The sequence below is a fragment of the Mchenga conophoros genome, linkage group LG11, assembly GCF_057382185.1.
Source record: "Mchenga conophoros isolate Kocher_MC1m ecotype Shallow Benthic linkage group LG11, M_conophoros_male_GT1.1, whole genome shotgun sequence".
Lineage (NCBI taxonomy): Eukaryota > Metazoa > Chordata > Actinopteri > Cichliformes > Cichlidae > Mchenga > Mchenga conophoros.
Window position 1 is genome coordinate 36,280,220 of NC_140536.1, and position 27,623 is coordinate 36,307,842.

General features: G+C 41.1%; 2 protein-coding genes across 4 annotated transcripts; one reads left to right on the plus strand and one right to left on the minus strand.

Annotated features, from left to right (window-relative positions):
- Positions 1–317: 317 nt before the first annotated feature.
- tspan13a (tetraspanin 13a) lies at positions 318–5,354 on the plus strand. Of its 2 annotated transcripts, XM_085292706.1 has the most exons (7): positions 318–636; positions 2,012–2,179; positions 2,291–2,371; positions 3,451–3,561; positions 3,655–3,765; positions 3,894–3,994; positions 4,687–5,354. In XM_085292706.1, exons 1-6 carry the CDS (start codon positions 574–576, stop codon positions 3,966–3,968), a joined length of 609 nt encoding a protein of 202 aa, XP_085148832.1. In that variant the 5' UTR covers positions 318–573; the 3' UTR covers positions 3,969–3,994; positions 4,687–5,354. The 2 variants fall into 2 exon arrangements, with proteins under 2 accessions (XP_085148832.1, XP_085148830.1); XM_085292704.1 differs by having other exon boundaries at positions 3,894–5,354.
- Positions 5,355–8,629: 3,275 nt separating this feature from the next.
- Positions 8,630–27,612, minus strand: bag6 (BCL2 associated athanogene 6). Of its 2 annotated transcripts, none has more exons than XM_085292708.1 (25): positions 27,448–27,612; positions 24,459–24,546; positions 24,248–24,365; positions 23,061–23,275; positions 22,731–22,802; positions 21,494–21,616; positions 21,200–21,405; positions 20,945–21,077; positions 19,748–19,948; positions 19,575–19,665; positions 19,139–19,189; positions 16,499–16,845; positions 16,351–16,423; positions 15,379–15,725; positions 14,691–14,958; positions 14,411–14,580; positions 14,162–14,215; positions 13,234–13,342; positions 12,971–13,095; positions 12,220–12,354; positions 11,163–11,219; positions 10,838–11,062; positions 10,493–10,600; positions 10,254–10,400; positions 8,630–9,161 (listed from the first exon to the last, which is right to left on the minus strand). In XM_085292708.1, the coding sequence occupies exons 2-25, from the start codon at positions 24,537–24,539 to the stop codon at positions 9,066–9,068; spliced, it is 3,552 nt and encodes a 1,183-aa protein (XP_085148834.1). In that variant the 5' UTR covers positions 24,540–24,546; positions 27,448–27,612; the 3' UTR covers positions 8,630–9,065. The 2 variants fall into 2 exon arrangements, with proteins under 2 accessions (XP_085148834.1, XP_085148833.1); XM_085292707.1 differs by having other exon boundaries at positions 19,443–19,665.
- Positions 27,613–27,623: the final 11 nt, after the last annotated feature.

The following is a 27,623-nucleotide window of genomic DNA, read 5'->3' on the forward strand; positions in this document are numbered from 1 at the left end:
CGCTCCATCTCTGAAACAGGAATGCAAATACACAGATTCATGTAAGTCAGAGATGTAAACAAACATGCAGCAATTTCTAATTTGGCCCATTTGAGATCTAAACGAGCTGTTTTTGCTGAACGTGGCGGTCCGCGAATTAAGAAAACCTCGATACTCTTCATCTGTGATATACTTTTCATCCACAAGGGGGAACTATAGAGTAACATAGTCCCTACTGTGTAGAGGATTTAACTCCAAATCATTGTAGCAAATTAAATCATGTCCTGTGAGAGGACCTTTACTTCTGCGTTATGAGATGTTAATCGTTAAAATGAATAAGTTACCATGAACCAAAGTAACTTTGTGAAATCTTCTTGTGAGATCATCTCGAAATTTCTGCAATCAACTGCTTGAACAACAATCAGTGAGTCACCTCAGCTGACAAATCAGCGCGCAGGATCTCTCCAGGAAGCACCTGTCGGGTCTCCACCTGCAGATCAGCAGGTACAGCCACCCTTAACGTCAAGAGAGGCACGCCGAGAGAGCTGGAGGAGAAGAAATCTCGTTTTTAAACGTTTTGTCCCGAGAGCAGCGATGGTTTGCGGCGGATTCGTTTGCACCAAGAACGCACTCAGCGCGCTCAACATCCTTTATGTGGTGAGTTGAAATATGTTGATGTTTGCTGGAGGGTAAAATGTCTCCTTGAGGGCCAGTTGACGTGAGACCTCTCTAGTCGGTTAATTTACAACTAAGAGCGGAGGGAGGGGGGAAATGCGTGTTTGCCATGGCAACGAGGTGGCATGCGTAAATGATTACTTTTTAGGTTATTTATTACTGTTTTTATTATTTTTCTACTTCAACTTTTATTTCCAGTGCCAAAAAAGTGCGTAACATGACGTTTTGAAAGCTGCTCCAGTATTAGGCCCAACTTTAATATATCAGCAGTGTTTATGTGGCCTTTTCTTCCTTGTTTTGTTTAATAATCAAACTGAGTGCTGTTTACTGCTTTCCCATGAGCTGTAAAACATTTAAAAAAGCACACAGGAAGCGTCAAATTGTTAATGTAATGTCATAAAAGGAAATTCCTCAAACGGGCTTCACACAGGAAATATGATTATTTCATCAGAAATTTTAAAAAGTGTAGCATACACTGGGTCAGGTGCCCTCATACATAAACAAGTATTTGCACTCTTTTAGTAAAAATTATAATCCTGCTTAAGTAATAGTACAAACAAACAAAAGAATTTAAGTAAAAGTACTCATAATCACTTACTAGACCAAAATGATTAATGATTAATTGACTTTAATGGTGTAGCTGTTGCTAAGCAGCTTTATAATGACACACCATGATGTCATAGTAGATTTCTAGGATAAGCTCTGACAGGTAAAATGAATGAATCAATGATCAAATTGATTAAAGCTCCATAAAATGGAACAAAATTAAGAGCTCATCAAATCACTGTCTAGAAAAAAAGTGAAGAAAGATTTTCAGTGTTGCAGTGTTCAATTCTCTCAGTAAGTGATGCAGACGCTGGGCAGGATCCTCCACGTATGAGCCACGGCCACTCAGTTCAAGCAGCAGTGACAGAAGAGGCAGTTCAATCTGAAATGTTCCTTCACGGGAACATCTCGAAATAGAACTTTTCTAATCTGCAAAAAATAAACAACTAAAGCTTTAAAGTAAATAGTGTTGAGACCAAAGTTCAAAATTTTTATCAACACGTTGATGTAGAAACTAATATAACACAGGAATACTTAAATGGCTACTGTAGAGGCGAGATGGAGGATATAGTGGACAAAGAAGCTGCCAGGCAGGAGGAAAAGAGGACCTCAGGGAAGTTTCATGGATGTAGTGAAAGAAATGAAGGGAGAGCATATTCCGATTTTACTTGCTTAGTGAGCTTAGTTTCATTCTGCAATCAGCACCTTGAAAGTTGATTCCTGCCCCTCCTTAAAAACAGTTCCTGGTCCAGACTTAAAAAATGAGACTTTTCCTTCTTTTTCCTTGTGTTATCACACCTTTCCCCCTCAGCTGGTGAGCCTGTTGCTGATTGGCGTGGCAGCCTGGGGGAAATGGTTTGGCCTGGTCTCCAGTATCCAGGTGGTGGCAGGGGTCATCGGCGTGGGAGTCTTCCTGTTCTTTGTTGCCTTTGTGGGTCTGTGCGGTGCCCTAAAGCACCACCAGGTCCTGCTCTTCTTTGTATCCTTCACACAAATCCAGGATTTTATGCTCTAGTGGATGTGTGTCCTGAGTTTTAATGGCTCGTAGGCATAGCAACAACACGCTTTAAACGTCCTCAACTTGGTCCAGTACATGATGGTTCTCTCCATAGTGTTTGTGCTGCAGTTTTCAGTGTCCTGTGCATGTCTGGCTCTCAATAAAGATCAACAGGTAAGTTTATTTAGTCTTTTCTCAACAATCCAAACAATATTTTGGACACCGTTTGGCTTTTAGACAGTTACAGGCAGACAAACGTCTTTAACGGCTCTATTCCAGTATTGTTTTTATATTTGAGTATTTCCGCTATGTTTCTTCTGTATTTTGAGAGTCACTCTTTGATATTTTACTCAGTTATAGATGCTTGATTGTAGTTACTGTGCAGATTCAGATGAATCATTAAAAATATAAATCATAATTAGGTTTTTCAGGTTTTAAAAAACACAAATGGGACTTTTAGTCCCAGGAACAAACTTGGAGAACTGCTGGTAGCTTCAGTGTTAGGGACTGTAGTTAAAACAAGATTGTTTTATGTGGAAACGCAGTATTTATAATTGATTTCATGTCTCTGTTCTGGGACCTCCACAACGGTGAATACGAATATGTAAAAAAACAAAGTGGTAGAATCAGCAGGCAGAAATTTGCACTCAGGCTATTTACATTATATTTAGCTTTGTACATTCAGACAGTTAACAGCAGAGCTGCACCTGATTTACATGCCAAATAAAAATCTGAGTTTAAGCAACATTAATGTTAGATCTTACTGTGCCTTAACAGTGACACACTGATATCTAAGTCTTCTAAATTATGTTGTCTGCAGTGTTGCAGGCTTTCCTTCCTCCATATAAAGAGCCTACATGTTTTATAGCGCTTATAATGGCTTCCTGATCACAGGACAACATGTGTAGACTCAGGGTCAACACAGTGGCCTGCTTGAACTGACACTGTTGAGACTCCTCTACCAGATTGCAACATCCTAAAAATAGTAGAGCTTAATGATAACAATTTAGGAATATACTCTAAAAAGCAAACTTATTCAGAGTTGGTCATTTCTGTTTAAGGAGCTACTGAATGCAGGACTTTAATTAAAGAATGTTTGCGTGGCTCTGTGAGGCACATGCAAAATTCACTGTGGAGCAAAGCGAGACAAATCAATGAGAATATGCAAGGTCTAAATAAAGGATCATTTCAGGATTACTTTTAAGTCTCGTATACATGAATTGAGCTCCAGTGATGCTGATTTTCATCTGCAGAACTTGCTGCTGGAGGCCGGATGGAACAAGTCTAAAGGCACACAGAAGGACCTGGAGAGGACTCTAAACTGCTGCGGCTTCTCTCAAGTGGACAACAGCTCGTGTCCTGCTGTGAGTAAAACACTCTGAAAAGATTTCCTAGATTTTCTTCTAAGAAGCAACTTGGTCAAGATTGTGTTTTGTTTGCTTGTTTTGTTCCTCCAGGTCTGCGTTAACACTTCATCTTGTGTGGCCTGCGCAGACATCCTCCAGAATTATGCCGGGCAGGTGCTGCAGTTTGTTGGCGGCATCGGCCTCTTCTTCAGTTTCACAGAGGTCGGGAAAATGTCATTACAGTGAAGCTAAAAGACTTGTAGTCTGCTGTGAACGGGTGCTGATGTGTGCTGCAGGAGGTTTTTGTATACTGAGAAAACTGACAGCTGCTCATTTGTTGTTGATTTCAGGTCCTTGGAGTCTGGCTCACCCACAGATACAGAAACCTCAAAGATCCTCGATCCAATCCCAGAGCCTTCCTGTAACCGATCGCATGTAAATCAACCCAAAAGTGCGCCGCTGAATCATTTTTTTTCTCTTTTGTTTCATAAACCGAAGTTATCTCTGTGTTTGTAAGTTCTAAAACGAGTCTGCAACTTTTGATGCACAGTCGGGATTAAAATCCTGCATCCTTTGAAAGCACGAAGCCTCACAGCTGAAATGATTCAAACCGTATCATACTCTGGCCTTACCTAAACTTTGGCTGTTTAATATCTCCACACTTTTAAAATTGTACGCATTTGACAGGAAATGAGGAAAAAATAATGGATCCAGCTTTAGCTTAGATATTACTCGTAAGAAAAGATGCCTGCTGTGGCTCTAGCCCAGGAGCTTCTCACTGTGAGGCAACAGTTTTACCTACGGAGTCCCTGCCATGTTTATTACTAATGACACAGTGAATCAACATGGCATAAAAGCTCCCTGTGTAAATGGTGCAGGCAGTAAAATGTTGTGCAATGTTAGAAAAGTACGATTGCAAACAAGGTTTTAATTTTATTAGACGTCTGTGTTATTCAATGCTTCGCTCTCTGTAAGCTGACATGTCATTGTCACAAAGTGATCATGAATTCAACTTCTTGCTTGAATTATTTCATCTTTAAAGGTTTCAGTCTTTCTTTTATAACTGCTACTTAATATAAGAAGCATGTTTTGTTTTTTTCTCACTGTGAACATTGTGAATTCTTCTTCTCATTTAATTTCTAGGATGAAAACACCGATAGGACTCGTGTACTGTATATAAGCCGGCTTGTGCTGAAACATGTTAATCAGCTGTGTGCTCGTATAAGGCACGTGCTGTTTGACGTGTGCTGGACTTTTCTCTTTGTCAGGACGTCACCAGGAGCTACAATCAACTTTGGTCTCGAGTGCGACATAAGCAACATGCTGCTGCTCACACTTCTCTAAATGAACTGTTCTTTTTTTCCCTGTTATGCTTCTGTCATTACTTTCTCACAGATATATTTGAAGTCAGGATTCTTGTCTTACTTATGTCTCTGTTAAAGAAGGAGACCAAGTATGAGTAGTTATTTACTGAAATGGAGATAATCTTATGTCATGTGATCGTAGTAATCCAAGCTTCTGTTGACTGTGGGCTTGAAAATGATGTCTTTTTGAAGGATGGTCAGTCATATACTTTTCTTTTTCGATGCATGTTACTGTCATAACTCTCACTGGTTCTGGTATTTATGTGAAGGCAGTCATCAAGTTAAGCTGATTTAACACTCATCAGGCGTCTGCTGACTCATTTACAGTTGGAGTTGGGGTTTAGGTTAAGTTAAAGTCTCCTGTTTGTTTTTTAGAAAACCAAATGTGAAAGCTGTTAATGGAAAAACGCTGTCAAAATAAATGTTTAAGACTTCATTTGAAACATATCTTCTAGTTTTTGAAGCTTACTTACACGCTAAGCTTACTTAACACGTGGCCAAAACAAAATCCAAGCCTATCCCTATAAAAGCCACCCAAGCCTTTCTGGCAGTAAAGAAGAGTAAGGCTAAGCATGCACTGATGATTACTTTTAATAATGAAGGCCGGGGAAATACACGCTCCTCATCACGTAACCTATGTTGTTTCCCTGAGTGAGCGACTCTTTGCTCTGAACATGTCATGGAGCGTGGTGGTCTCGATGTGATGGAGAGGCCCGTCAGTGAAAACTACAAGCTCCTGGTTTGTGCTCCCGTCTTTCTCTGGCTGAAACAAATGAAGCATATTTGCAGCTCTTTCTTGGCAGACAGTTTGACTTGTCCAACAGGAAATGACAGCTGAATAAACTGCTCAGATTTTGTCATTTTGAGTGTTATCACATTTCCTTCCTGTTTCCATTCTTTATGCTAAGCTGAGCTGACCAGTCGCTGGTTAAACAGACTCCTTCTTGAACTTTTCCTCAAAGAATCTCAATGATTATTCTGTCTCATCTTGAAGCGCTAATAAAGAGAAGCTGTGTGAGCTCCGCAAACAATACACCTTATGCAAATAGCACAATGCTGGCTGGATGAGGACACACCACTGCCTGAGACGGGCTGAACGTGTACACTGAATTGTTTTTTCACAGTGGGTTTGGCTGTTTGCAGCGCTAACAAATTAAGATTAGGATCAGATTAAAGTCGAACCTGGCAAAGCTGGTTTGTTTTCACTTGTTTAAAGCACATCCCAAGTCACTGGAACAGCTCTCCTTCATTTTTCAAATAAGCAGCAGGACTGAGGTGCTGGCACAGACACGGTCATAGAGCTTTGTTTGCCAGATCCGTGCTGTTGCCGAGGTGAAGGTTGCTCAGCCACGTGACTCACTCTCATTCCTCACCCTGAACAGGATGCAGATCAGGAACTGCAGTCCTCAGGCGGTCAAGCCTGTTCATCAACATGTTTGTGAACTCAAACAGCTCGGCTGCTGATTTGGCAGGTGAAACAAAATGCTTTGTGTACACATTAAACAATAAAGGCCTTCTGTATTCAAATGTGCCAATGCAACTGTAGAAAATGAAATTCAAACCTCTGTCTGAACGGTATGGGTTGTTTTGCAGCATATCTGACTTAAATATCAGCTGTTTGCTTTCTGGACTTTGTTTCTTATAGAAGTTTACATCTCAACACACAAAGAGTAGTTTGAAATGTCTTTCTTAAGAAGAAGGAGGAGGAAGAGGAGGGGAAATCTAAAATCAACATTTCTGGGCAGGAAAATATTAGAAATGCTTTCAGGGTCAAAGTTCATTTTAAAGGAAGCTGGGAGGAAGCACATGGTCTGTGTGTTTTTCATGATTTTTAATGCCTGAATTATAAGAACGTCAGGTTATTTTGTTTTTGCAGTTAATTTTCATTCAGTGCAACAGTACCAAAAATAAATGAAAAAAGCAGTTTGGGGTGTAAAAGGACAGAACTAAACTCTCACATTTAGAAATACTGTCAGGGTGGATTCAAGAAAAGTCGTCCAAATGACGATCGCATCTCTGACTTCACTGAGATCCTTCACCTTTAACTGTCCTTCTCATCTGAGAAAGTGTGGAGCATCTGCAGCACTGAGGCTCTTGTTGTGACAGCATTTATCACATTGTCATCTGGTGCTCTCTGCACTGGCGCTTACTGAGATAGGCTGTGATGGATTGATACACTGAGATCCTCTGGATCTGCAGTGAACTCAAACCTGTCCAGGTGCAGGAACCAGAACTGAAGAAATGCTAAAATATGAGGCGTGGCTAAAAGGCTCCATTTTAAATTAGGAAAGGCTTTTATCATTTGTTGGTAACAGCACACATATTTTGACTGACAGAGCAAGGACTGGTCTCCAGGACTGCTAAAGGACACTGTACACTCCTATAGTATCAAGTCTTCATTTACAAGATAAGCCTGACCTAATTCCCATCCTGCGCGGCACCCTTTTGGACTCTAATGGGACTCGTTTCCAAAATAAAACCAGTGCTGTATTAGGTAACACTCGAAACTAGTGATTGAGACCATAAACTCATCAGGATTTTATTGAGGTCATTGATCATGTGGGAAGCATCAGTGTTGTCTCAGACTTCTGTACAGTTACACATCCAGAGAAGATGCCCCCTGCTGGTGATTATAGGGGATGCATGATTTTGCTACTTCTCTTTTCTGACTGTAGTATTTACACCCATCTTTTATGTCTAGTCTTTGTATTTCAAAGTATCATCCGGTCTTCAGCACCCCCTGGTGGGCAAACTATAGAATAGTCAGGTCATTTATTTCATTTTAGTCCTTTATTTATTTATTTCATTTCGGGATTTTTATTTTAATTTATTATTATTATTATACTTTATTATACTCATGATAGTGAGATTTAGATACACGTTTATAAATAAAAAATTTTATATATCCAGGTTTCAGTCTTTCAGGTCAGTTCTTCTATCTGCGGGTGATGATATCTCCCCCCCAACTTGTCATCCTGGCTCCCCCTTGTCGTAGCATGTGTGTTGTACCTCATCAATCTATAGCTCTGTGAAAGTCCCTTCTTCCAAATGTTGGAATAACTAGTGTTGTCTATTAAGGTTCTCGGGGGGGGGGGGTTAGGACCCTTACAGACGCCCCGCGTGGGAATCAAACTTGCACCTCCCGGTGTGTAGTTTTAACACTACACTATCCAGCTATGTTTTTTTTATGATACTGTAAATACTTTCCAGGTAGTTTCCACAAAGCAGTTCTGTTTGAAGGACACAAAACATTTAATCCCATTCTTGACACATGGGTATTTGCACTTTTGCTATTCGTGTAGGTTATTATATCTCTTACCGTTTTTCTCACTACACAACTCACCTTTTAACCTTGGATTTTAGAGTTCAGTCCTATCAGGTTTTCTAAGTTGTGTCTTTCTTTTAGGGTCTGCTTTTAGTCACAATACATTTATTTTATTGATCTGTGGTTTTCTCTTATTTACTAACTTGGTAAATGTTGTTCCTTTTAAAATGAGCATTTCATGAATATTACAATTGTTGCATTCTGCAAAATGTAGTTAAGTGCTCAACTTTGTGGCTATCATTAACACAACTTAATAATGTACTGATACACTTAAACTCATACTCAAGTGTACTTAAACCTTTTTAAAACAGGATTTTTCTTTAGTATTTTCGTAGTGTAGAATTAATACTTTAGGAACTTCTTTCCTTAAAAAATATGAACGAAAAGAGTACTGTACTGTAATTATCAAGATTTTTATTAAGCATACTGTACATTCATGTACCAAACAGCATCACATGAAAGTCTTCTCCTGTGCTCAAGAGTACTGACAGGAAGGCCAGAGTCCGCTAAATAATGAGGATTCAGGCTCCGCATGAACAAAGCGACACGAGGGGGAAAAAGAAAGCAAACAAGACTAGAGTGACTAGATTTAGTCTAACTTAAATCTGGTGAAACACCTTTTTCAGTGAAGAACATTCTGTCAGCAAAGGTTGGACTAAAACAGAGCAATAAATAGGCACTAGGGAAGTAGCCACATCAGCGCTAGGCCATTAGTCAGAGAGCTGTTGAAAAAGTGGACAGGCTGTTCGGGGAGTGAAGCTGTGCTGACTAGTAGTCAAATCAAAGTCCCAAAGGAAAGCAGGTGGAGGAGGAATCGGCTTCAGTGTTTGTGATTATGAGTCTGGTGAGAAAGCTCTGTGTGCGTTGGGGAACTGCTGAGAGCTGAAATCCGGGTCTTCCCTCACTCGTTTCTTGATGTCTGTTTTAACCTGAAAAACAATTGACTTCCATCATCAGTCAAGAAGGTGAACGGGCAGTCGTGTGACTGTGAGCAGCTTCCCTAAAGGCTACAGTCATAGTGGAGTTTAAGGTGATGTTTTGTCACTCATCCAAGTGACTTCTTCAGCTACAGTCTGACTTGGATGAGTGATGAAAGGTAAGACTTTTACTTTGAATGCAAACAGTCTCTGTTTACAGTTCGTGTCACAGTGTCACTCCTATTTAACTAGCAGTTACTGAGTGTTTGGAGACGAATTGGCATCTTTCAAGCAAACTACAGGTGACTGCAGACTGTATACCTCTTTGCAACCAGTTTCATCTAATGAGTGCCAGCAACCATTCACCAACTAACTGAAGAATACACATCTTTCCCTAGTGCTGTGTGGTTCCCAGCACATCTCTAGGCCTGTCTGGCAGTAGCGGCTTTAACCACTCTAGTAGTTTTCTACTAAAGGAAGTAGCTCTCCAATTTACTGGTGTGTGCTAACTGCAGGAACTGACCCTGCAGGACAATTGTCTTTATTGCCGGTTACCAGGAAAGGAAAAAAAGCAGCTACTCTGGTGCCGGGAGGTCTGAAAAATATTTTCAGGGGTCTGATTGCTAAAAGTGGCATGCACAATTTTCCTCTTCACCAGAAGGCCTGTGATCAGTTACGTTTTTAAATTGCATAACAGCAACATAGAGGGTGCTCTCTGAGACAGTGTTTTGTGAGCTTGTAAAACGTTAGAAAGCCAATTAACTGGGTCACAACATGACATTGTAACTGTGTGATCAGATGCAGCCACTGTGTCAAACAAATTCAAGTCATCACTGCTGCATTTCTCCATAGTTTAGCATTGAGATGGACATTTTTAATCTTAGTGTCATTATGTTACAGGATTATTTAAACTGTGAGTTTCCTTTGTATCATCCTGGTGTGCTTTCACTCATCCTTCCTGTCCTTGCTCTTAAAAGCCCTCCTCATGATTTCCTAGCAGTTTTCCAGTTTGCCAGATCTATGAAAGCTGCGCTAAGTATGAACATGAACAATTTTCGATGTGCCTCTGCTTGATTTTTGCCAGTTTATGTAAGATGTGGTTACCTGTTCTGAATAAGCTTCCTTCACCTCCTGGGTCTCCAGGTCTTCCTGCAGCCGTTCAGCAGAGGTGATGGGCTTCACTCCGGCCGTCCTGGCTGCTTGACTCACTGCATCAGAGAGGGAGAGGAGGGCCGCACTGCCCTGTCCTGTCTGAAATCACACACACAAACATGCAGCATAAAGAAAAGGGAGAGAGGCCAAATTCTTACGTGATGACAAAAAGTTGCACCTGATTTTATTACCTTTCTGCGTTTTGCTGGCATGCCATGCAAATATGCATCAGACAATGGAGGCTGAGCCTTCATCTTCCTCTGAGTCATTATATCACACCTGATGATGGGAACCCATTCCTAAAACAAAGACAACGGAGAATATAAGGATTAAGCAGAAGTAGCTGAAAGGACAGAGTCATAGTTTAGGTCAGCTGTGTTACTGTGTTGCACTACAGCTAAGCAAAAAACTAGTGCCAGTACAGCAACAGCACACGGTAAATGTAAAGCAGGCACACAAAGAGTTAAACACTTTTTCCAAATGGAGGAAAAAGATGACAGTTAAAGCAGTAAAAAGCGGTGGGAGGGAGCTCTTACAGGAGGAACAGCAGCAGCCCAGCCATCCGACTCTCCAGCAGACTCCTCCCTCCCTCCCTCCGCTCCCGCCGCTGCCATGTCGCCACCTAATGGCACGGCTCCTCCTGAGGCTCCCAGGTCCCCAGGCAACACCCTCGTGTCCCGTGATGACACCCTCGTCTCCTGCGACACCGACATGGCCTCCTCTGCTGTGGTGGCTGCAGCTGGTGACAGGTTGTCCCCGATCTTTGGAGGTGGAGAACAAAACCATGAGGAAACTAAAAGGAAAACACAGGACCAGAACTGGCAAACTAAGGTCCTCTGAACTCTCGCACACCATTCTTACCGTTGCACTTTGTGCCTGTTCAGGCTCTTGGCCACCAGCTGCAGAAGACTGATCTCTCTGTGAAAGAATATCATTAATATTTATTAGCCATTTCAGACGTGCAGTTCAGAGAAATGTGATATGGAGCAGCCATCAGATAAGAGGGACTGCTCTCTCTGCATGTTGCACATGTGCTCTGCACTGCAGGAAACACACAAGGACAGTAAAACCAGATTCTGAGTCTTATTGCAGATGAATTATTGGCAAAGGCTTGAAAAGAGTTTTTGACTGACCTGCTTTGTCAGTATCTGCTTCATGTCACTTGGAAAGATTTTATTAATATCAGAAGAGTTTCTTAAAAATATTTTAAGTTATTTTAACTATTTAGCTGCACAGTTTTGTTTCATGTTGTACTTAGATGGTTATGTTTTTGATGTTCAAGGCCATTAATTATCTTAGTAAGCCTGCACTGTTTCTCATGGCCAGCAGGGGGAGAGCTTCCAGTGAAGTCTATGACCTCTGATGACTTCATGGTTCCATTCTCAACTTTTACTGAATACAACATGATGATCACTTTGTCCAAAGTCCAAATTAAAGTTAAAGACGAGGATAAAGCTGCTGTATTCCAGGATTGGGTGATGAGCTGCTACTGTGCAGGTGTGTGGTTTATGTATCAGATACACTCCTCGCTTGTCACACACACAGCAGCAAATGCTCTGCTTGAGGCTTCTACACAATGACCACAGTGTCTGTGTCCATCTTTCATATCGTGTTTGGTAATAGCTCAGTCAGGCTGTCTTCTTACATGAAATTTGTACAGATCTGCACACATATGTCGCAACGTGCAAAGATTTATCTGTAACTGCAGGATTTTGTTTGCTGTGAGTCACAAAAAATGATTTACAGTTACACAACTCTAAACACACACTACAAAAACAGCCTGAAGCTTGAGCGGCTGCATCATGCAGGTGAGGCATGGGGATTTGCTTTCCTTGAATTTCCATCACGTCCAATTTTATTCTGAGAATTAGAAATTTAACATGCATGTGTGTGTGTGTGTTTGTGTCTGCTGCGTTACCTGTGTGTGGACTATGTAGCTCTGGATCTGCTCCTGTGTGATAGGGATGTGCTCCAGAATCACCTGCAGTCTCATCGTCATCATGCTGGTCATCCAGTTAACCAGACTGGGGCTGATGTCACTTGACATCCTCCGCTGGAACAAAACAAAGTTTTTTATCTCACAGACACATTTTCTCCTGTATTTTGTGACTTTTTAGGTTACATCCTCTCTTTAAATTGTTAAAGTACACCACTTTTCTTAGTTTATATCTCTGACTATTTCTATTAACATCAAATGACAGAGCAGCTGAATTCTTCATTCTTTACTTCTAAGTTTATAACAGTGCACATGACACTTTCTCTGCATAAATTACTTTAAATAAAAAATTTGAGTAAATAAGTGCAGTACGGTACTTCTGAAGTGTGTTTAAATTCTGACTTTCATATCTACTGTTAAACAGTGGATCTCCATATTAAACTTGAACTGTTTCAAATAATGTGTAAACTGTATGTTTTACCTGTAATAGCTCAGAATTTACACTAGTTGATGCTAATTGATGATGCAGTGATAGAAAAATATAGATAAGAGTACAATGGAACTGTCTCCTGTCAGAAGCACTCAGTAGCGCCTCTGTGTGACTTCTCCTGTAAATGTGTGTAAATAAAATTGAATTTGTACAAAACACCAAATTTGACCTTCTTTGACCAAAATGTACTACTTTCATTTGTGATAAGTATTTTTTCTTGCTGAGTGGAAATTGTGTACATACAATTCGGTGGTTGATAACAGCAGTTAGAGCCCTCTGGTCTCCTCTCAGGCAGTGAAGGTTGAGAGCAAGACACTCGAACAACGCCTGGTTACACATCTGTAACAGCTGGGGCCCAAATGTTTCATCTGGAAAACACAATTTAAATTGAATAATAAAAAAAAGTGAATGTATTGCAGTTACAAGTATAACATTTCCCACAAATAAACTCTTTAAGCTGCTGTTCGACACAAAATGAGGAAACAATGAGCTAAAGTTGAGTTTACCATTGCAGCGCAGAATGTGTGTGGCAATGCGAGTCAGCTGCTGTCTGAAGAAAGTCATGTTGGTCTGGGTGATATCAACGCCCTCCAACACGCTGACTGAAGACTCTCTCTGTTGGGTTTCAAAGGAGAAGATCTCTTCAGAAGTATTTCAATCAAAAGCAGATGGCACTTTAACATAACTGGATAACTGGCTATTACTCTAATGCTGTGCAACGGACTCAAGGTCTGCTGCTGCTTACCCTGTTTGCAAGCAACTAACGTTTTACCTACAGTGTTATCACATCCCATCTTCCTATCATTGAGTGTGGCAAAATTCGTTTGAACACTCCAGACTACATGCCATGCCAGCCATGACTGACTAGACAGAACATAAACATGCAAATGGTATAAATCGTAATCTTTATCCGCGATAGCAGCTAGGCTAGCTATGATAGCAAGTTGTTTCATCTAGGTGCTTCAGTACTGATGAGTCTGAATACCAGTTCAATACTTGTTGCTACTATCAGCAATTCCAAACACTGTCTACCTTCATCTACTGCAAATTAAAGTAGTTTTATATACTTCACATCTGCTTTGCCTATCAGACAAAATAGCCCATTAATATTAGTCAAAGTCGAGCACAGCCTGAGCTCTGATGGATGTTACGCATGCGATGTTTTCCCTCGACAGTTTAAAAAAATAAATAAATAAAACAGGTGAAATGATTTTGGTGTCCGGTTCCAAATTTGTGTAAGGTCAAATTCATATTCTTATCGTTTTTTAAGGATTTCAAACTGACAGCATACATGACAATTTTTAAAACTTTTCTTTAATACAAATATCTGCAGGCTGCATGAGATGCAGATATGTGCAAAGTCAATCTATGGAATTAAATTATGTGCTTGATCAAATCCTGTTGTCATGAGAAGAGAGTAAGTGCAGGACTTACAAAGCTTTCAGTGATATATTCCTCCAGTTCATTGACAAGACTGTCAGCAGCAGCCTGTGAAAGAAAAAGAAGACAACACGCAGAAGGAAAGAAAACATCAATTATTGATCACGTTCACAAAAACATAAAACAACCAACAAAAATGAGGGATATGTTATGAAGTAAAATAGCTGCGTCTACTTGTGAAGTACCTCTAAAATTGCCAACAACATTCTAAGAATAATACAGATTGTGGTGAGTGGTACTGACAGCAATGTTCTGATCGGTGGGCTCTCTGCCGTTGAGGTAGTTCTGGTTGAAGAACTGGGCCAGTTGTGGCTGGATGCGGCTGAGAGGCTGGTGCTGACCATGAAGCAACATCACCAGGTCGGACATGGTGAAAGTCTGACACACCAACATCAGCAGCTCCCCAAAGAACCCTGGACCCACGATACAAAAAAAAAAAAAAAATGTACACAATCAAGAGGGAGACAACATATATAAATGAGACTGTATCTGATATTATAAGTAAATACAGGTTATTACTTACCCGTTGGTTCCTCGGGACTGATGAAAATGTTGGTTGACTGCGACAGCCTCTGCATGAACTGGGCGATACTCTCTGTGTCGTTCTGACCTTGGCCCAGAGAACCCATCATGGTACTGAGGACACCGCGAACGATGCCCGTGAACAGCTCCGGGTCGAGGGCTTCAGCTGCTGCTGCTGCGCCAGGATTAGGTGTTGGGTTGGGCCTTGCCCCGGGTGCTGGAGTGGTACCAGGGGGAGGAGGGGGTGGTGAAAAGATGGGCTGGGAGGCCTAGAAATAAAGCGGAAACAATATGTTGGGGTTTAGTGACAGTTTAAATGCAGCTGATTCTTGTGAAAATGGAAAGAACTGCACATGACTCACTTGCTACCAGCCCTTCCCTTGGAAGATATTGTGATGAATAAGAACTCATTTAAAATTATGTGTGTTCCCCAAAACCTTTTTCCTCCTTATGTTTGACGGGAATCTCTTGACAGCCAATAGAGATCGAGGTGATAGAGTTGTGCTCTCTGAGTGCTCTTTTGCTTGAATATATTCAGTTTCCAATCATCTAAATTTGGACATATTTCAACAAGGCAATCCCTCCATCTTTGTATTCATTTCTTGCACAACAGAGTGCAGATCAAATCCAAAGGTAATTTGCATGTGTAGTGCATTGTGTGCACACTTGTCAAAGACAGGAACACTTACCTGCTGCATGAATTCAGCCATTCCCTGGATGAAGGCTGGGACTCCAGACGTGGTGACAGTTATTGAAGGGTTCCCCGCCGCACCGCTTCCAGTGCCGCCAGCTACCCCCAGGAGAGAACCTAGAAGCTGGCCAAGGTCTGAAGGCATCTGCTGAGGCTGGGGCTCACTGTTGTTGGTCTCGTTTTGGTTCGGGGTGGCAGCAGTAGTGTTTGTAGCAGGAGGTGGTGTTGGACCCGAGGTGGAGAAGGAAAAGGAAGAGGAAGATGAAGAGGTGTGAGAAGAGGAGGAAAAGGAAGAAGAGGTGGGTGTGGATGTAGAGGAAGAAGAGGATGTGACCGTTTGACCAGCTGCAAAAAACAAACAAACAAAAAAATCAAAACAAACAACTAAAATACTGTTGAAGACTATGTTAACAGAAACATATGCCTGCATATTTTTACTAATGAACTTTACTAAAGTAGCTTTGCATGATTTACGGTTCAAAATAATGCTTATTTATCTTATCTAAGAGAAAGAACCCTTCAATCCATCCTGTGTGGAAAAAGCTGTTTTAACTCCTCCCCTTGAATGTCATCTTCTCTTTAAGCCAACTTTGGTTTGATTGGCTGCCCCTCATAAAAAGAAGATTTAAATAAAGGTCATTATAGTTAATTATTTTTTCCAAACAGTTTAAAAAAATATCTGAAGTAATATTGTGCACTTTTAACAGTAAAACAATAGAGAATCTGTCTTTAATTGTAGTCTGCCAATTTCAACAATGCAGTAATGATGTTGTCTGTTTATTAAGAACACAGCATCTACATGACTGAGACTCTGAAGCCTTTTAAAAGTGTTGCATGCACTGAAATATCTGCTCAAAATGTCTTTGATCCTGACCCTGACAAAAACACCCCAGATAGCATCGTACAGATCCAGGAGTACAAAGGAAAAGAAACGTTTAATATGTCTCCTTTACTGAGTAGATCATCTCACCCATTTGTCCAGGGAGCAACAGCTGTCCAACCAGTCCACTAATCATCTGGTTGAGAGCAGCGGGGTTGAAAGCCTGTGAGGAACATATTATTATTCATTGATAATGCTTAAATATCTCATGGAAATCATCACACTGCATTATCCCCACCTGTCCCGGCTGCTGGCCTGGCATGGCAGTCCTCACATTTATGGTGGTTCCCCGGGTACCAAAGGCAGGAGGGGGCATGTTGGGTGCAAACGGGGGTCGGGTGAAGACAACCCGTGCCTGGGGTTGGGGGCCAGTACTGGGTGGTGGCGGGGGAGCGGTAGGAGTGGTGCTGGGTGTATTAGGGCATGTGGTCGTGGCAGAGGAGCTGGCTGTGGAGCTGGGAGGGGTAGGCTGCGGTGGGGTTGGTTGGCCGGTGGCAGCTGCGGTGGCGGCGCTGGTTGCTACGGCAGCAGCATATTGGCTGATTTGTTGCATGAGATTCCTCATAAAATCAGGAGGAAGGGCACCTAAGAGTGAAACAAACGCCAGGGAATTAGCATCACATGATTTAATTTAGTGTATTTAGAGGATTTTCAGCAGTTAGCAAACGAAGGCTTTCGTTCTCAAAACAATATTCAGTATCCCACTTGAACTGCGGCATGACGGAAAAAAATTAAGCGGACAGAAAGCTTTTCTACATCATGTGGGCAACCCCAGCTCTTGGTACTTTTTCACTTTAGGTTTTAAAAGTACTTTGGCCCAAACAGCTCTGTAGCGAACATAAACCTAAACAGTTTAAAGTCTCTGCTGTCTCAGCCAGCTAGTTAACTTAACACTCAAGGTAGGAGACCAGCGAATCTATATCTTTCCAGCGACAGTTTTCTGGCACAAAAATTTACGGATTAATTTCATGATCACAGATTTTGTTTATTTTCCTAAACCAATGAGAAGTGATGTTCAGCCATGTAAAAAACTAAAACACGGGGCACATAAGATTTAAATATATCCAACAAAATTCATGAGCTATGACTTTGCTTTTAGAGCAGGATAAGTTTAGTTAGATGAAATATAATAAAATTTTATTACCGTATTTTCACGACCATAAGGCGCACTTAAAAGTCTTAGATTTTCTTCAAAAAGTGCGGCGCGCCCTATAGCGCGGTGCGCCGTATGTGTTGTAAGGAGGACGTAGTAGAGAACACCATGAGAACGTTAAAGGGTGAAGTGTGGGCGTTGATCGTATATACCGGGACAATCGCACATACCTGTATAAAAGAACAGGACATCGTTGTTTTAACAACCCTGAAAATGGCAAAGAGACACGCTTACGAAGCACAGTTTAAACTGAAGGCCATCAGCTACGCGGAGGAACATGGAAATCGAGCAGCGGCGAGAGAATTTAAGATTAACGAATGGATGGTTCGCAAATGGAGGAAGCTAGAAAACAAGCTCCGGCAGGTCAAGAAAACGCAGCTGAGTTTCCGCGGACATAAGGCGAGGTGGCCCGAGTTGGAGGAAAGACTCGAGCGGTGGATCATCGAGCAAAGCGCGAGCGGGAGAAGTGTTTCGACGGTCACCATTCGGCTAAAAGCGGTTTCACTAGCTGAAGAGATGAACATTGAACATTTCCAAGGAGGTCCGTCTTGGTGCTTTCGTTTTATGAAACGGTGCCATTTTTCCATCCGGACCAGGACTACGGTAGCGCAGCAACTTCCAGCGGATTATAAGGAAAAGCTGGCCATCTTCCGCTCCTACTGCAGCAAACACATCGGCGACAAAAACATCCAACCCAGCCACATCACAAACATGGACGAGGTCCCGCTCACTTTTGACATCCCGGTGAGTCACACTGTGGAGAAGCAGGGGACCAGCACGGTAGCGATACGCACAACGGGGCACGAAAAGTCTTCTTTTACTGTTGTGCTTGGCTGCCATGCTAATGGACAGAAACTGCCGCCTATGGCGATTTTTAAGCGAAAGACTTTGCCTAAAGAGAAGTTTCCAGCAGAAATCATCATTAAGGCAAATGAAAAGGGCTGGATGGATGAGGAAATGATGAAAGAGTGGCTGAGGGAGGTGTATGTAAGGAGACCAGGTGGTTTTTTCCACGCAGATTCACTAAGAGTGGAAGGCAGCGCCGGGCGAGTTACGCCACAATTTGCCAATGGATTGTAGATGCTTGGGCTAACATGTCTGCTGGCACTGTTGTTCGAGCTTTCGCAAAAGCCGGCATCGTTTCCGAGGAGCCGCACGGCACGGAAAGTGACTCTGACAGTGAAGAAAGTGAACCTGGCATGTTTGATGGAGATTTAGCGCAGCTGTTCAATTCAGACACAGAGGATGAGGACTTCGATGGGTTTGATTGATGATAAAAATGTGAGTACCAAACTTTGTTTTGCTCCTGCTTTATTTTTAAATACGCACACTTGTATGCTTGTGTGTTGTTGATGATGACGATTACCGGCAATAGAAATGTGAGTAAGGTACCGAACTCAGGTTTGCTCCCGCTTTATTTTTAAATACGCATACGGTACTTGTATGCGCCCTATGGTCCAGTGCACCTTATGTGTGTGTTAAATATAGTAAGGGCACACATAACTGAGACTGCGCCTTTTAGCACAGTGCGCCTTATGGTCGTGAAAATACGGTAACACTAATAGGTGTTTTTTGTGGAATGGTTGAAGAATTTACATGAATGAAACATGCCAGTAAACTATATATGTCCAGCCCTTGGTGTGACTTGAGTGAAACCGAGTTTGACACCTGTTTTACATGAAGACACTGGAATGCCGTACGCAGTATTTTTTAAACATGCTATACCTGGCTGTCCAGTCATTTGCTGTCCAGCTGTTGCCGTGTTTGCACCTGGGCCTGCACACAAACAAGAACACTCTCAGTTAAAGCTGGTCAGACTCTTCATGAATGTAACATTTGCATTATCAGAGCCATTGTGTAACAGACACTGGAAAGACCATCTTGCTTGTAAATCCCGAGTTAAAAGTCCCATTCTGCAGGTCTCTGCTTGAGCCAGCAGTGCAGATGTGGAACTTTAACTCCAGTGCAGTGACAGACACACACAGCTTGAATGGCGCATTCAATCAGTGGCGGGTAGGGGACAACACACCGTCCGTGTTCATCTGCATCATGACCACCGGGACTGCCTGGTGGCTGATCCTGATGACCCGGTGGCCAGCCTGTCCCTGTCCAGCCTGCTGATTGGACGGGGAAGTCTGTGTGGGGGAGGTCTGTCCCTGACCTGCCTGTTCCGCCTGGCTGGTCGGCTGAGTGGGCGTGGCTTGTCCCTCAGTGCTGTTAGCCGCAACAGTCACTGTGGCACCCAGGTTCATCTGTTGGTGAAGACGTAAGCAGTCAGTCTGGTTTCCTAAGAGATTTTCACTTTAGTGACTAAAGTTGCTTCCATTCACTTACTTGCACTGGGATGTGGTGGTGCATAGCTCCAGGAAGGGAGACCGGGTTGGTGTAATGAGAAAATGGCCGGACTACATGCAGGTGACGGGGGACGGGACTCATTAGGTTCAATCGCAGGTCGCTGAGAGCTACTAGTGTGTTACCAAGGAGACGCAGACACTCCCACGTCAGGGCGAGTGTTCGCTGGTCCTCCTCTCTCTCCTGTAGCAGGAAAGAAACCAATCTTGTTGAAATCTTACCTCATCTCAAATATAAGGACACTGTATAGAGATCACATTTACTTTATTTTTAATTACCTGCTTCTACTTATTTTATTGTTTGGGTTTTGAAATCTTTACATTCTACCTACCAGAGCATTACTTTACTAACCAATTAGAGCTTATTGAATACTTTACATGTTATTCTGTCATGTCTCATCTTCTTAGTGTACTTTATCCAACATTTCTTTATTAATTTTATTTTAGTCTTATTCGTATTATTTCTATGATGATGTGTCAATATAATTATTTTATTTTCTCCAGAGTTTCTAATCATTTTCTTTTTTTAATTTGTTGTTTGTCTAATTGCAATTTATTAGCATAACTCTGACGCACTTGTCAGAGGAAGAGAGGGACGATTTTGGAGCTTTAAAGGACACCACATTTGAGTATGAAGTCAGCAGAGTGAGTTATGGGTTTTTGACTGTTTAAAGTAACTTGCAGGTTTCACTTACTTTAGTCAATGTTACTACTAATCATCTATCATATATATGAAGTCTTAGTATCAGCAGTGTTTCCCATACATACACTGTACTTAAATGGGATACCCGGATATATTGACAAACACCCAAAAACATTTTACAATTTACATTTTTCATCATAGGGATGCACTGATTTGATATTTGGATCAGCTATCAGTCTGATCCTGACTCAAAAAGCTAGATCAAATATTGGTGATGCAGTATTTTCAATTCTGTTTTCACTTTGTTGTTTTTGTTACAGTTTTTCATTTAATTGTAAACCGGTTAACATCAGTGATAGCTGCAATGATCCATTTCCCCAGTGTCTAACATTAAGGACACCCGCTTGGTCAACCAATGCATCCCTGGTTATTCGTCTAAACAAGGATTTATAAGTATCAAAGCATCTGTTATACAAAGCACTGATTAACAATGTATAGTAAAGATTTCCAGTAAATTGTTTTTTGTTTGAATCCTACTGTATTGTTGTTATATTCTGCCGTGGTGGCTGTCTCGAGGATGGTGTGAGCTCTCTGGATGAATGGTTGCAGTCTCTCCTCAACCCTCCGCAGCTCAGACAGCATCTCTGCCAGTTCAGCCGGGCTGGGATGACTGAAAGAGGAAAGAAAGGCAGACTAATTAGAATTACACATCATGACAGAGACATACAGAGAAATAAATGCACAGTTTGACCTTTGTAGAAATCTGAGTTAGCAAGCTAGATTTTGTCTCACTTGGGTCCAGGTTGCGGTGTTGGTCCCTCAGATTGAGCTGAAGAGGAGGGTGGAGGTGGGGGAGTTGTTGGAGGTGGGGAGGTGTCCATGGGCTGAGCAGAGGGAGAAGGAGTAGAGGTGGTGGAGGAAGATGATGGAGGAGGGGGAGCAGCGGCAGCAGCAGCATCGGTTGTCTCTGTTTGAGAGGACGAGTCAGTTGGTCGACCCTGAAAACCGACACAAGAAAGCAACAGAACTGTTACTGAGAAAGGCAGAGTTTCTCTACTGAGGTATTTGGGGGGGATAAGTGCTCACCTCCATTCGTTGGATGACATCATTGATGTCCCTCAGCAGGTTCTCAGCTAAGACCAGCCTCAGCCGTGGCTCACTCTGCACTGGCTGGTCCATATCAATGTGCACATTCACAGACCCATTGCTCTGTAACAAAGAAGGAAAGGTGACAATAAACAAAACAATTCAGTGTCGTGTGTAGCTGTGTACTATTATGGCATCATTAGGATGAAGTTAAAACAATGTTACAGTTACAATGCTTTAGACTAAAAGCCTTATTTAACCATACGTGGTTTTACTTTATACGCTTTAAGCACTACATCTACAAACCCAATTCCAGCAAGTTGAGACACTGTGTGAAATGTAAACAAAAACAGAATGCAATACATTTCTTAAGCCCATACTTTATCCATAACAGAACATAGAAAACACATCAAATATTCAAACTGAGACACAATTTCATGGAAAATATTCACTAATTTAGCAGCAGCAATGTGTTGTTAAAATAATGAAAAAAAAAAAAGTTGAGTGGGGACAAAAAAGGCTGGAAAAGTAAATGGTACTAAAAAGAGACAGCTGGAGGAACATTTTTCAACTAATTAGTTTAACTGATTAGAGAACAGCATCACAGGGCTGCATCAGTGCCTGTGGCATCATGATGCTGAAAAGTATATACAGGTGTTAGACACATTTGCCTCCAGCCAGATGACATTTTGTTCAGGGAAAGCCTGTTTCAGCAAGATGATTCTAAACTGCATGCTGCATGTATTACAACAACAAGGTTTAATAGCAGGAAGTTTCAGGTGCTGAACTGGTCTGTCTGCAGTTCAGGCCTTTCAGCAAATAAAACCATTAGAAAACCATTAAAAAAATATGACATGAGCCGGCATGGTTGCAGCAGCTAGTCTCCTCATTCCCAGATGTTTATGGACTCTTGTTAAAAGAAGAGGGAATCCTCCACAGCAGTAACATAGTCCTAGATTTCAAGGCCATGTTTTCTAAGCTTTCTCTGAGACATGTTGTTGCTAAATTTAAAACGAGTAAACATTTTCTCAGTTTAACATTCTGATATGTAATGAAATTGCAAATTATTTAATTCTGCTTTTATTTACATTTTTACATAGTTACCAAAAATTTTTGGATTAGGACTGTACTTTTATATTTCTGACTAATTGTCAATCAACTATTAATTGAACATCCATGATTTGGGGGTGCAGGAGGAAGGCGGTGTACCACACAGGGAGAACATGCAAACTCTCACCCCAGTGCTGGTTGTGACTCTGGCATTCCTGGCATTCTCTCCCATGCTGGACACCATTTGCTGGACTGACATCTATATGAAGAGATTCAGGGATAGAATGACCAAAATGAAAACATTATTAAGAGAAACCAACAGAGGGAATATTGCATATAGACGTTAAATTCAAAGCAGAGGATCTCTCTGCTAGATGTCATAATAATCAGTAGTAATCAGTAATGGAATAATAACATCAGTTCTCTGAGTTGCTTTTCATCACCCTTTGGTTATATCTGAACCTTTGCATGTGACATTGGACCATAAGTATAACTTGAGAAGATAAAGCAGACCAACCTGTATTTGCTGGGGATCCATGATGTTGACAGGGAGGTTGAATGTGCCAAGCATTACGTAGCTGTTAGCGTTGCGATCGTGTGGAGGCACTTGCGATGTTCCCTGGGAGGAAGAAGATGGCCCACTCTCAGCTGAAGAGCCTCCTGACCCTGAGCCGGGCTGTGAGGGTGGAGGGGGCGCTCGCTCCACCAGGTGGATCACTTTCCCACCCACATCTGGTAGAGAGAGTCATATACAGTTACACATCTCCAATCATACTTCAAGAAAAAAAAAAAAAAAAAAAAAAAAAAATCGCATTTCTAACACGGAGACTCTACTTGAATGCACTACCCAGGTATTCTGCTAGCTGCTCGACTGTCTACTAGATAGATATGATGCTTGTCTGAGTCGGGGGGTAGCAGTCTAACCAGGAGCCCAGTCCTCTCCCTCTCCATGTCTTCTGGGGGGGAACATGTGGCATCAGGGCATTTTCAAGCCAAAAAAAAAAAAAAAAAGAAAATCTCTCCAGTGCATTCTGGGTTTGTTTTGGAGGCCTTTTCCTGCTATGACAGGCCAAAAACATTTGACCTAAGAGGCGCTCAGGACGCAGCCTGGTCAGATGCCTGAACTGGCTCCTTTCAATGCAGAGGGGTAGCAGTGCTACTCTGATCCCCTCCTGAGTGATGAAGCTCTTCAACACATTTCTAAGAAATCCTTTAGAGCAAGCCCATTTCAGCGATTTGTTTCAGTTACTACTCACAGCTTGTGGCCATAAGTGGGGATAGGACTGTAGCTTAACAGCTAAACTGACAGCTTCACTTTGAGCTCTCTTCAGCATAAAAGACCAGTACTGACCAACATATAATTTATCATATACGACTGGATTCTGTGGAGAACATTGTAACTGATTATCAAAATGACACTCATTTTCTGCCAAATACATCTTGCAGTTAATTACACATAGCTGTTACATTCTTTTTCAGCAATGGCCCACATCATCAACACAAATCTTTTTAAAAAGCAGCAGCAACTCTTGAAACACCATAGTAAATTCAAATTTATCTGTAACCAAGTGTAACCAAAATGTTAAGAATTCATTCTCTGTGTAATACCAAATACCCAAAAAACAAATTTCCTACTTTCCAAGAGGAAGTACAAAGACCAACAAGTGACAATCTAGTTCTGCATTTCATTCTTTATTTGCTTACTATAGTCTGTCAGAGTCCTTTCGTCCTGCAGCACTCTGCCCTGGTAGATCAGCCTCTGTTTATCCACTGGTATACCCACTGATGGGGCAATGTGCTCCTTGAACTCTTTCACCGTCAGCTACAACAAAGATTGAACAGACATGAGTAACGCCACAGGAAAGATGAACTAAGACTGAGAATTTCCTCCTGAGTTTGCAATGCGTGTACTTACCTGAGCGCCAACAGTGTAGGTTCTGCTCTGGGAGTCTAATGTTTTCACCGTCACCTCTATGTCAGCAGTTTGTTCTTCCATTGTGTTCCTGTAACAGAAAGATGTATTTTCCAGTGTTTATAGCTCAGCTGAAACTGGATTCTTAAGGTAAATATGATGACTGTTATGTGAGAGTTTAAACACTTTGATGATTTGAAATCCTCTCATATTTCTTTCTTAACATAAACATCTACTTTTAAACATCTCTGTGAGATGTCAAATGGAACATTTGGGACTAATTAGGACAATTTACAGTATAAAACAAAGACTCTCACTTAAATTATCACAAACATATCTTTTGTCATTTGATTCTTGCTGACTCAAAGGGTCTGTAAAAACCTGATGTGCCAGCCAGTAATTACCAACTGGTACTGCTCCTACAGCTATGGCCAATTATAATGTTTATTCTCAATTAATGTGTTAATGTTTACTCACAGGGTCTGAAAAAATGTAAAAAGAATATATCAAAATAGCTACAAAATATTGTGGTTGTTGTAACTCATAGGTAAAAAATATATATATTCAGAAATGTAGAACATAAGGAAGCAAAACACTGTATCGACCTATAGCAAAACTAAAAAAAAACAAAACCACCATAAAATGTTAACTACAATACTTTTCTTTTCAAAAATATGTGCATCCTCTTGTAATAATAACTAACAATATTTAACTATTTTATTTATTAACAGTAATTTTTCCTCTACTACTGTTTTCTCAGTTATTTTCCTCTTTATTGGTGGACCACTCATGATGTTGTGGCACTAATGTGGCAAAATACCGTTTCCTCACTTATCATTTTAAATGTTAAAGTTCATGATAGTAAATTTATTAAAAGACTGAACAAGCTGACAAAAATGGCCATAGCCATCTCTCTCTAACACAATTAGATTTGCAAACTTGCATCTGAACAAACTACAAGAACAGTGTCCTTTGGACAGACAAGACAATTGTGGAGATACTTGGCCATAATACACATGGCAGTGGATTAAACCAAACACAGCATATCAGCACAAACGTCTTATACCAACTGTCAAGCATGTGGTGGAGGGGTGATGTTTTGGGCTTGTTTTGCAGTCTAGGATGTGGGCACCTGCAGTCAGTGAGTGGATCATAAATTTCTCTGTATGTCAAAGTATTCTAGAGACAAATACGAGGGCATCTTTTCAATAACTAACTCTTGTCTACAACAGAACAGCTGAAAAAGAAAAGAATCAAGGTGTTTTAATGAGCAAACCAAAACAAAATCTAAAGTTCATACTGCAATCTGATGTAATTGACAGGAGAGCTTTGTATAAATGAATGCCTGCCTATCTCAATGAACTGAAGCACAAACCGTATGTAAAGAAGAGTGAGACTGATAATATCATACAGATAAAGATTACTTCAAGCTGATGCTGGTAAAGGTGTTTCAATAAGCTACTGAATCATGTGTGTACTTAGTTTTTCAAAGTAGGGCAGTGCGATATGACCAAAATCTGATATCCCGATATAAGAATTCTATCGTTGATAACGATATAAATCACAAAAATGTAACATTTTCTGTAAATTCTGTGAATCTCAGAAAGACTAACGTTTGAGTCTAAGGTTTATTTATTTTTAGCTTTTTTACTTCTCATTCGTAAATAATCTGCTCTTTCACGTGATTCGGTTTATTTTGAAAAGTCTCAACAGGATCTTGAGCTTTATTGTGAAAGGTTTATGTGGAACATAAACAAGCGGACACGCATAAAAACAGCCGCTTGTCCGTCTATAGTGTGGTTATATTAAATATAAGAGAAAGAGAGAATTGTAAGAAATTAATATAGCCATACAGTGACCATCAAAACGATGAAAAAAATATTGCCGTAAACAGTTTATTTTGCGACACCACGAAACAAACGTTAGTGTAAAATGTCACGATAGACGTTTTTATATCGTCATCCGATATATATCGTTATATCAAACAGCCCTATTTCAAAGGACACATTTACACATAACACACATGCTTTGTGATCAAGGTCATGGTAATAGTAGACAATGTAACACGTAGGAGAAGATATGTGAGAAACTGATAATGTCTTACAGAAAACCATTACTTCAATGTAATGATGCTAAGGGTGATTTTACAGGCTACTGGATTATTGGGACTCCATAGTTTTTCAGACACTACTTCTGCATTTTGAGTTAATTGTTGTTAAACTTTAACACAGTGTCATATGTCATGTAAGTATGTTATAATTTTCATGCGTATTAACAAACTAGTTATTATCACCGGATTTGCAAAGCCTTGAAAATAAGCAGAAGATGCATTATGCTTATACCATGGTTGTAAGGATAAGGTGTGTCTTGTTTTCCCCTCTCATTTCGTTTGAAATGTTTACCTAAATAATATTTTTTCGCCACCATCTTACTTGTCTTGACAACTACACAGAATATGAATTTATAAAGAAAGTAGTGCCACCCGCAGGTGCAGAAAACTTCAGTTGCATGTTCCTTAAAACCAACAACAAAAACATGCAACGATTTTTTGTACAAACCACCGATGTAAAACCGAAGGAAACAGCTGAGTCCGATCAGCTAAACACTTGCTCCTGTTGTTTTGGACTTTGCGTGCTCGGTAACATCGTAATGTTGAGTAGTTAGCCGAGGAACCGAGGCTGCTTCATGCTGGGCCAGACACCGACCTGCATTGTCTTTATTTAAGCCTTTTATTAATTTAACTGTTAGAACTGTGGTATTTGACTCTACTTCTATTTAACAGAAATTACATGTAACAGTAGCTTACTTAGCCGCCAAAGGTTTGCTAGCATGAATTAGCTTTGCTTAACTTGGAAACCTGGCAGACGTCACGAACGAAGCTAACTTTGAGCTAACTAGCTAATGCTACTAAAACGGAACGTTAAAATTAGCATAGCAATCCGAGACAGTGTGAAATTTAGTTTTAATTAAGTCCGTGTCGTTAAACAGTTACCTTAAAAGTTACTATCCTCTCGACGTATCCAGTGTATGCAGCTGTTTTCTTATCATCAGCTAGCATGCAAACGACTTCCCTGTAGCTTCTCTGGTACTTGCCAGAAACTGCCAGGCTACGCGGATATGACGTCTAGGCGGCACCGGAACCACTGCGCGTGCAGAGGGTGAAAGGAA

Coding starts and splice junctions, on each gene's coding strand:
- tspan13a (XM_085292704.1), top strand. CDS start 574: ATGGTTTGCGGCGGATTCGTTTGCACCAAGAACGCACTCAGCGCGCTC. Junction 3,562..3,654: donor ACAACAGCTCGTGTCCTGCT/GTGAGTAAAACA, acceptor TTGTTCCTCCAG/GTCTGCGTTAACACTTCATC. Junction 3,766..3,893: donor TCTTCTTCAGTTTCACAGAG/GTCGGGAAAATG, acceptor TGTTGATTTCAG/GTCCTTGGAGTCTGGCTCAC.
- bag6 (XM_085292707.1), bottom strand. CDS start 24,539: ATGGAAGAACAAACTGCTGACATAGAGGTGACGGTGAAAACATTAGAC. Junction 24,366..24,458: donor CCTACACTGTTGGCGCTCAG/GTAAGTACACGC, acceptor TCTTTGTTGTAG/CTGACGGTGAAAGAGTTCAA. Junction 10,401..10,492: donor TGCCAGCAAAACGCAGAAAG/GTAATAAAATCA, acceptor GTGTGATTTCAG/ACAGGACAGGGCAGTGCGGC.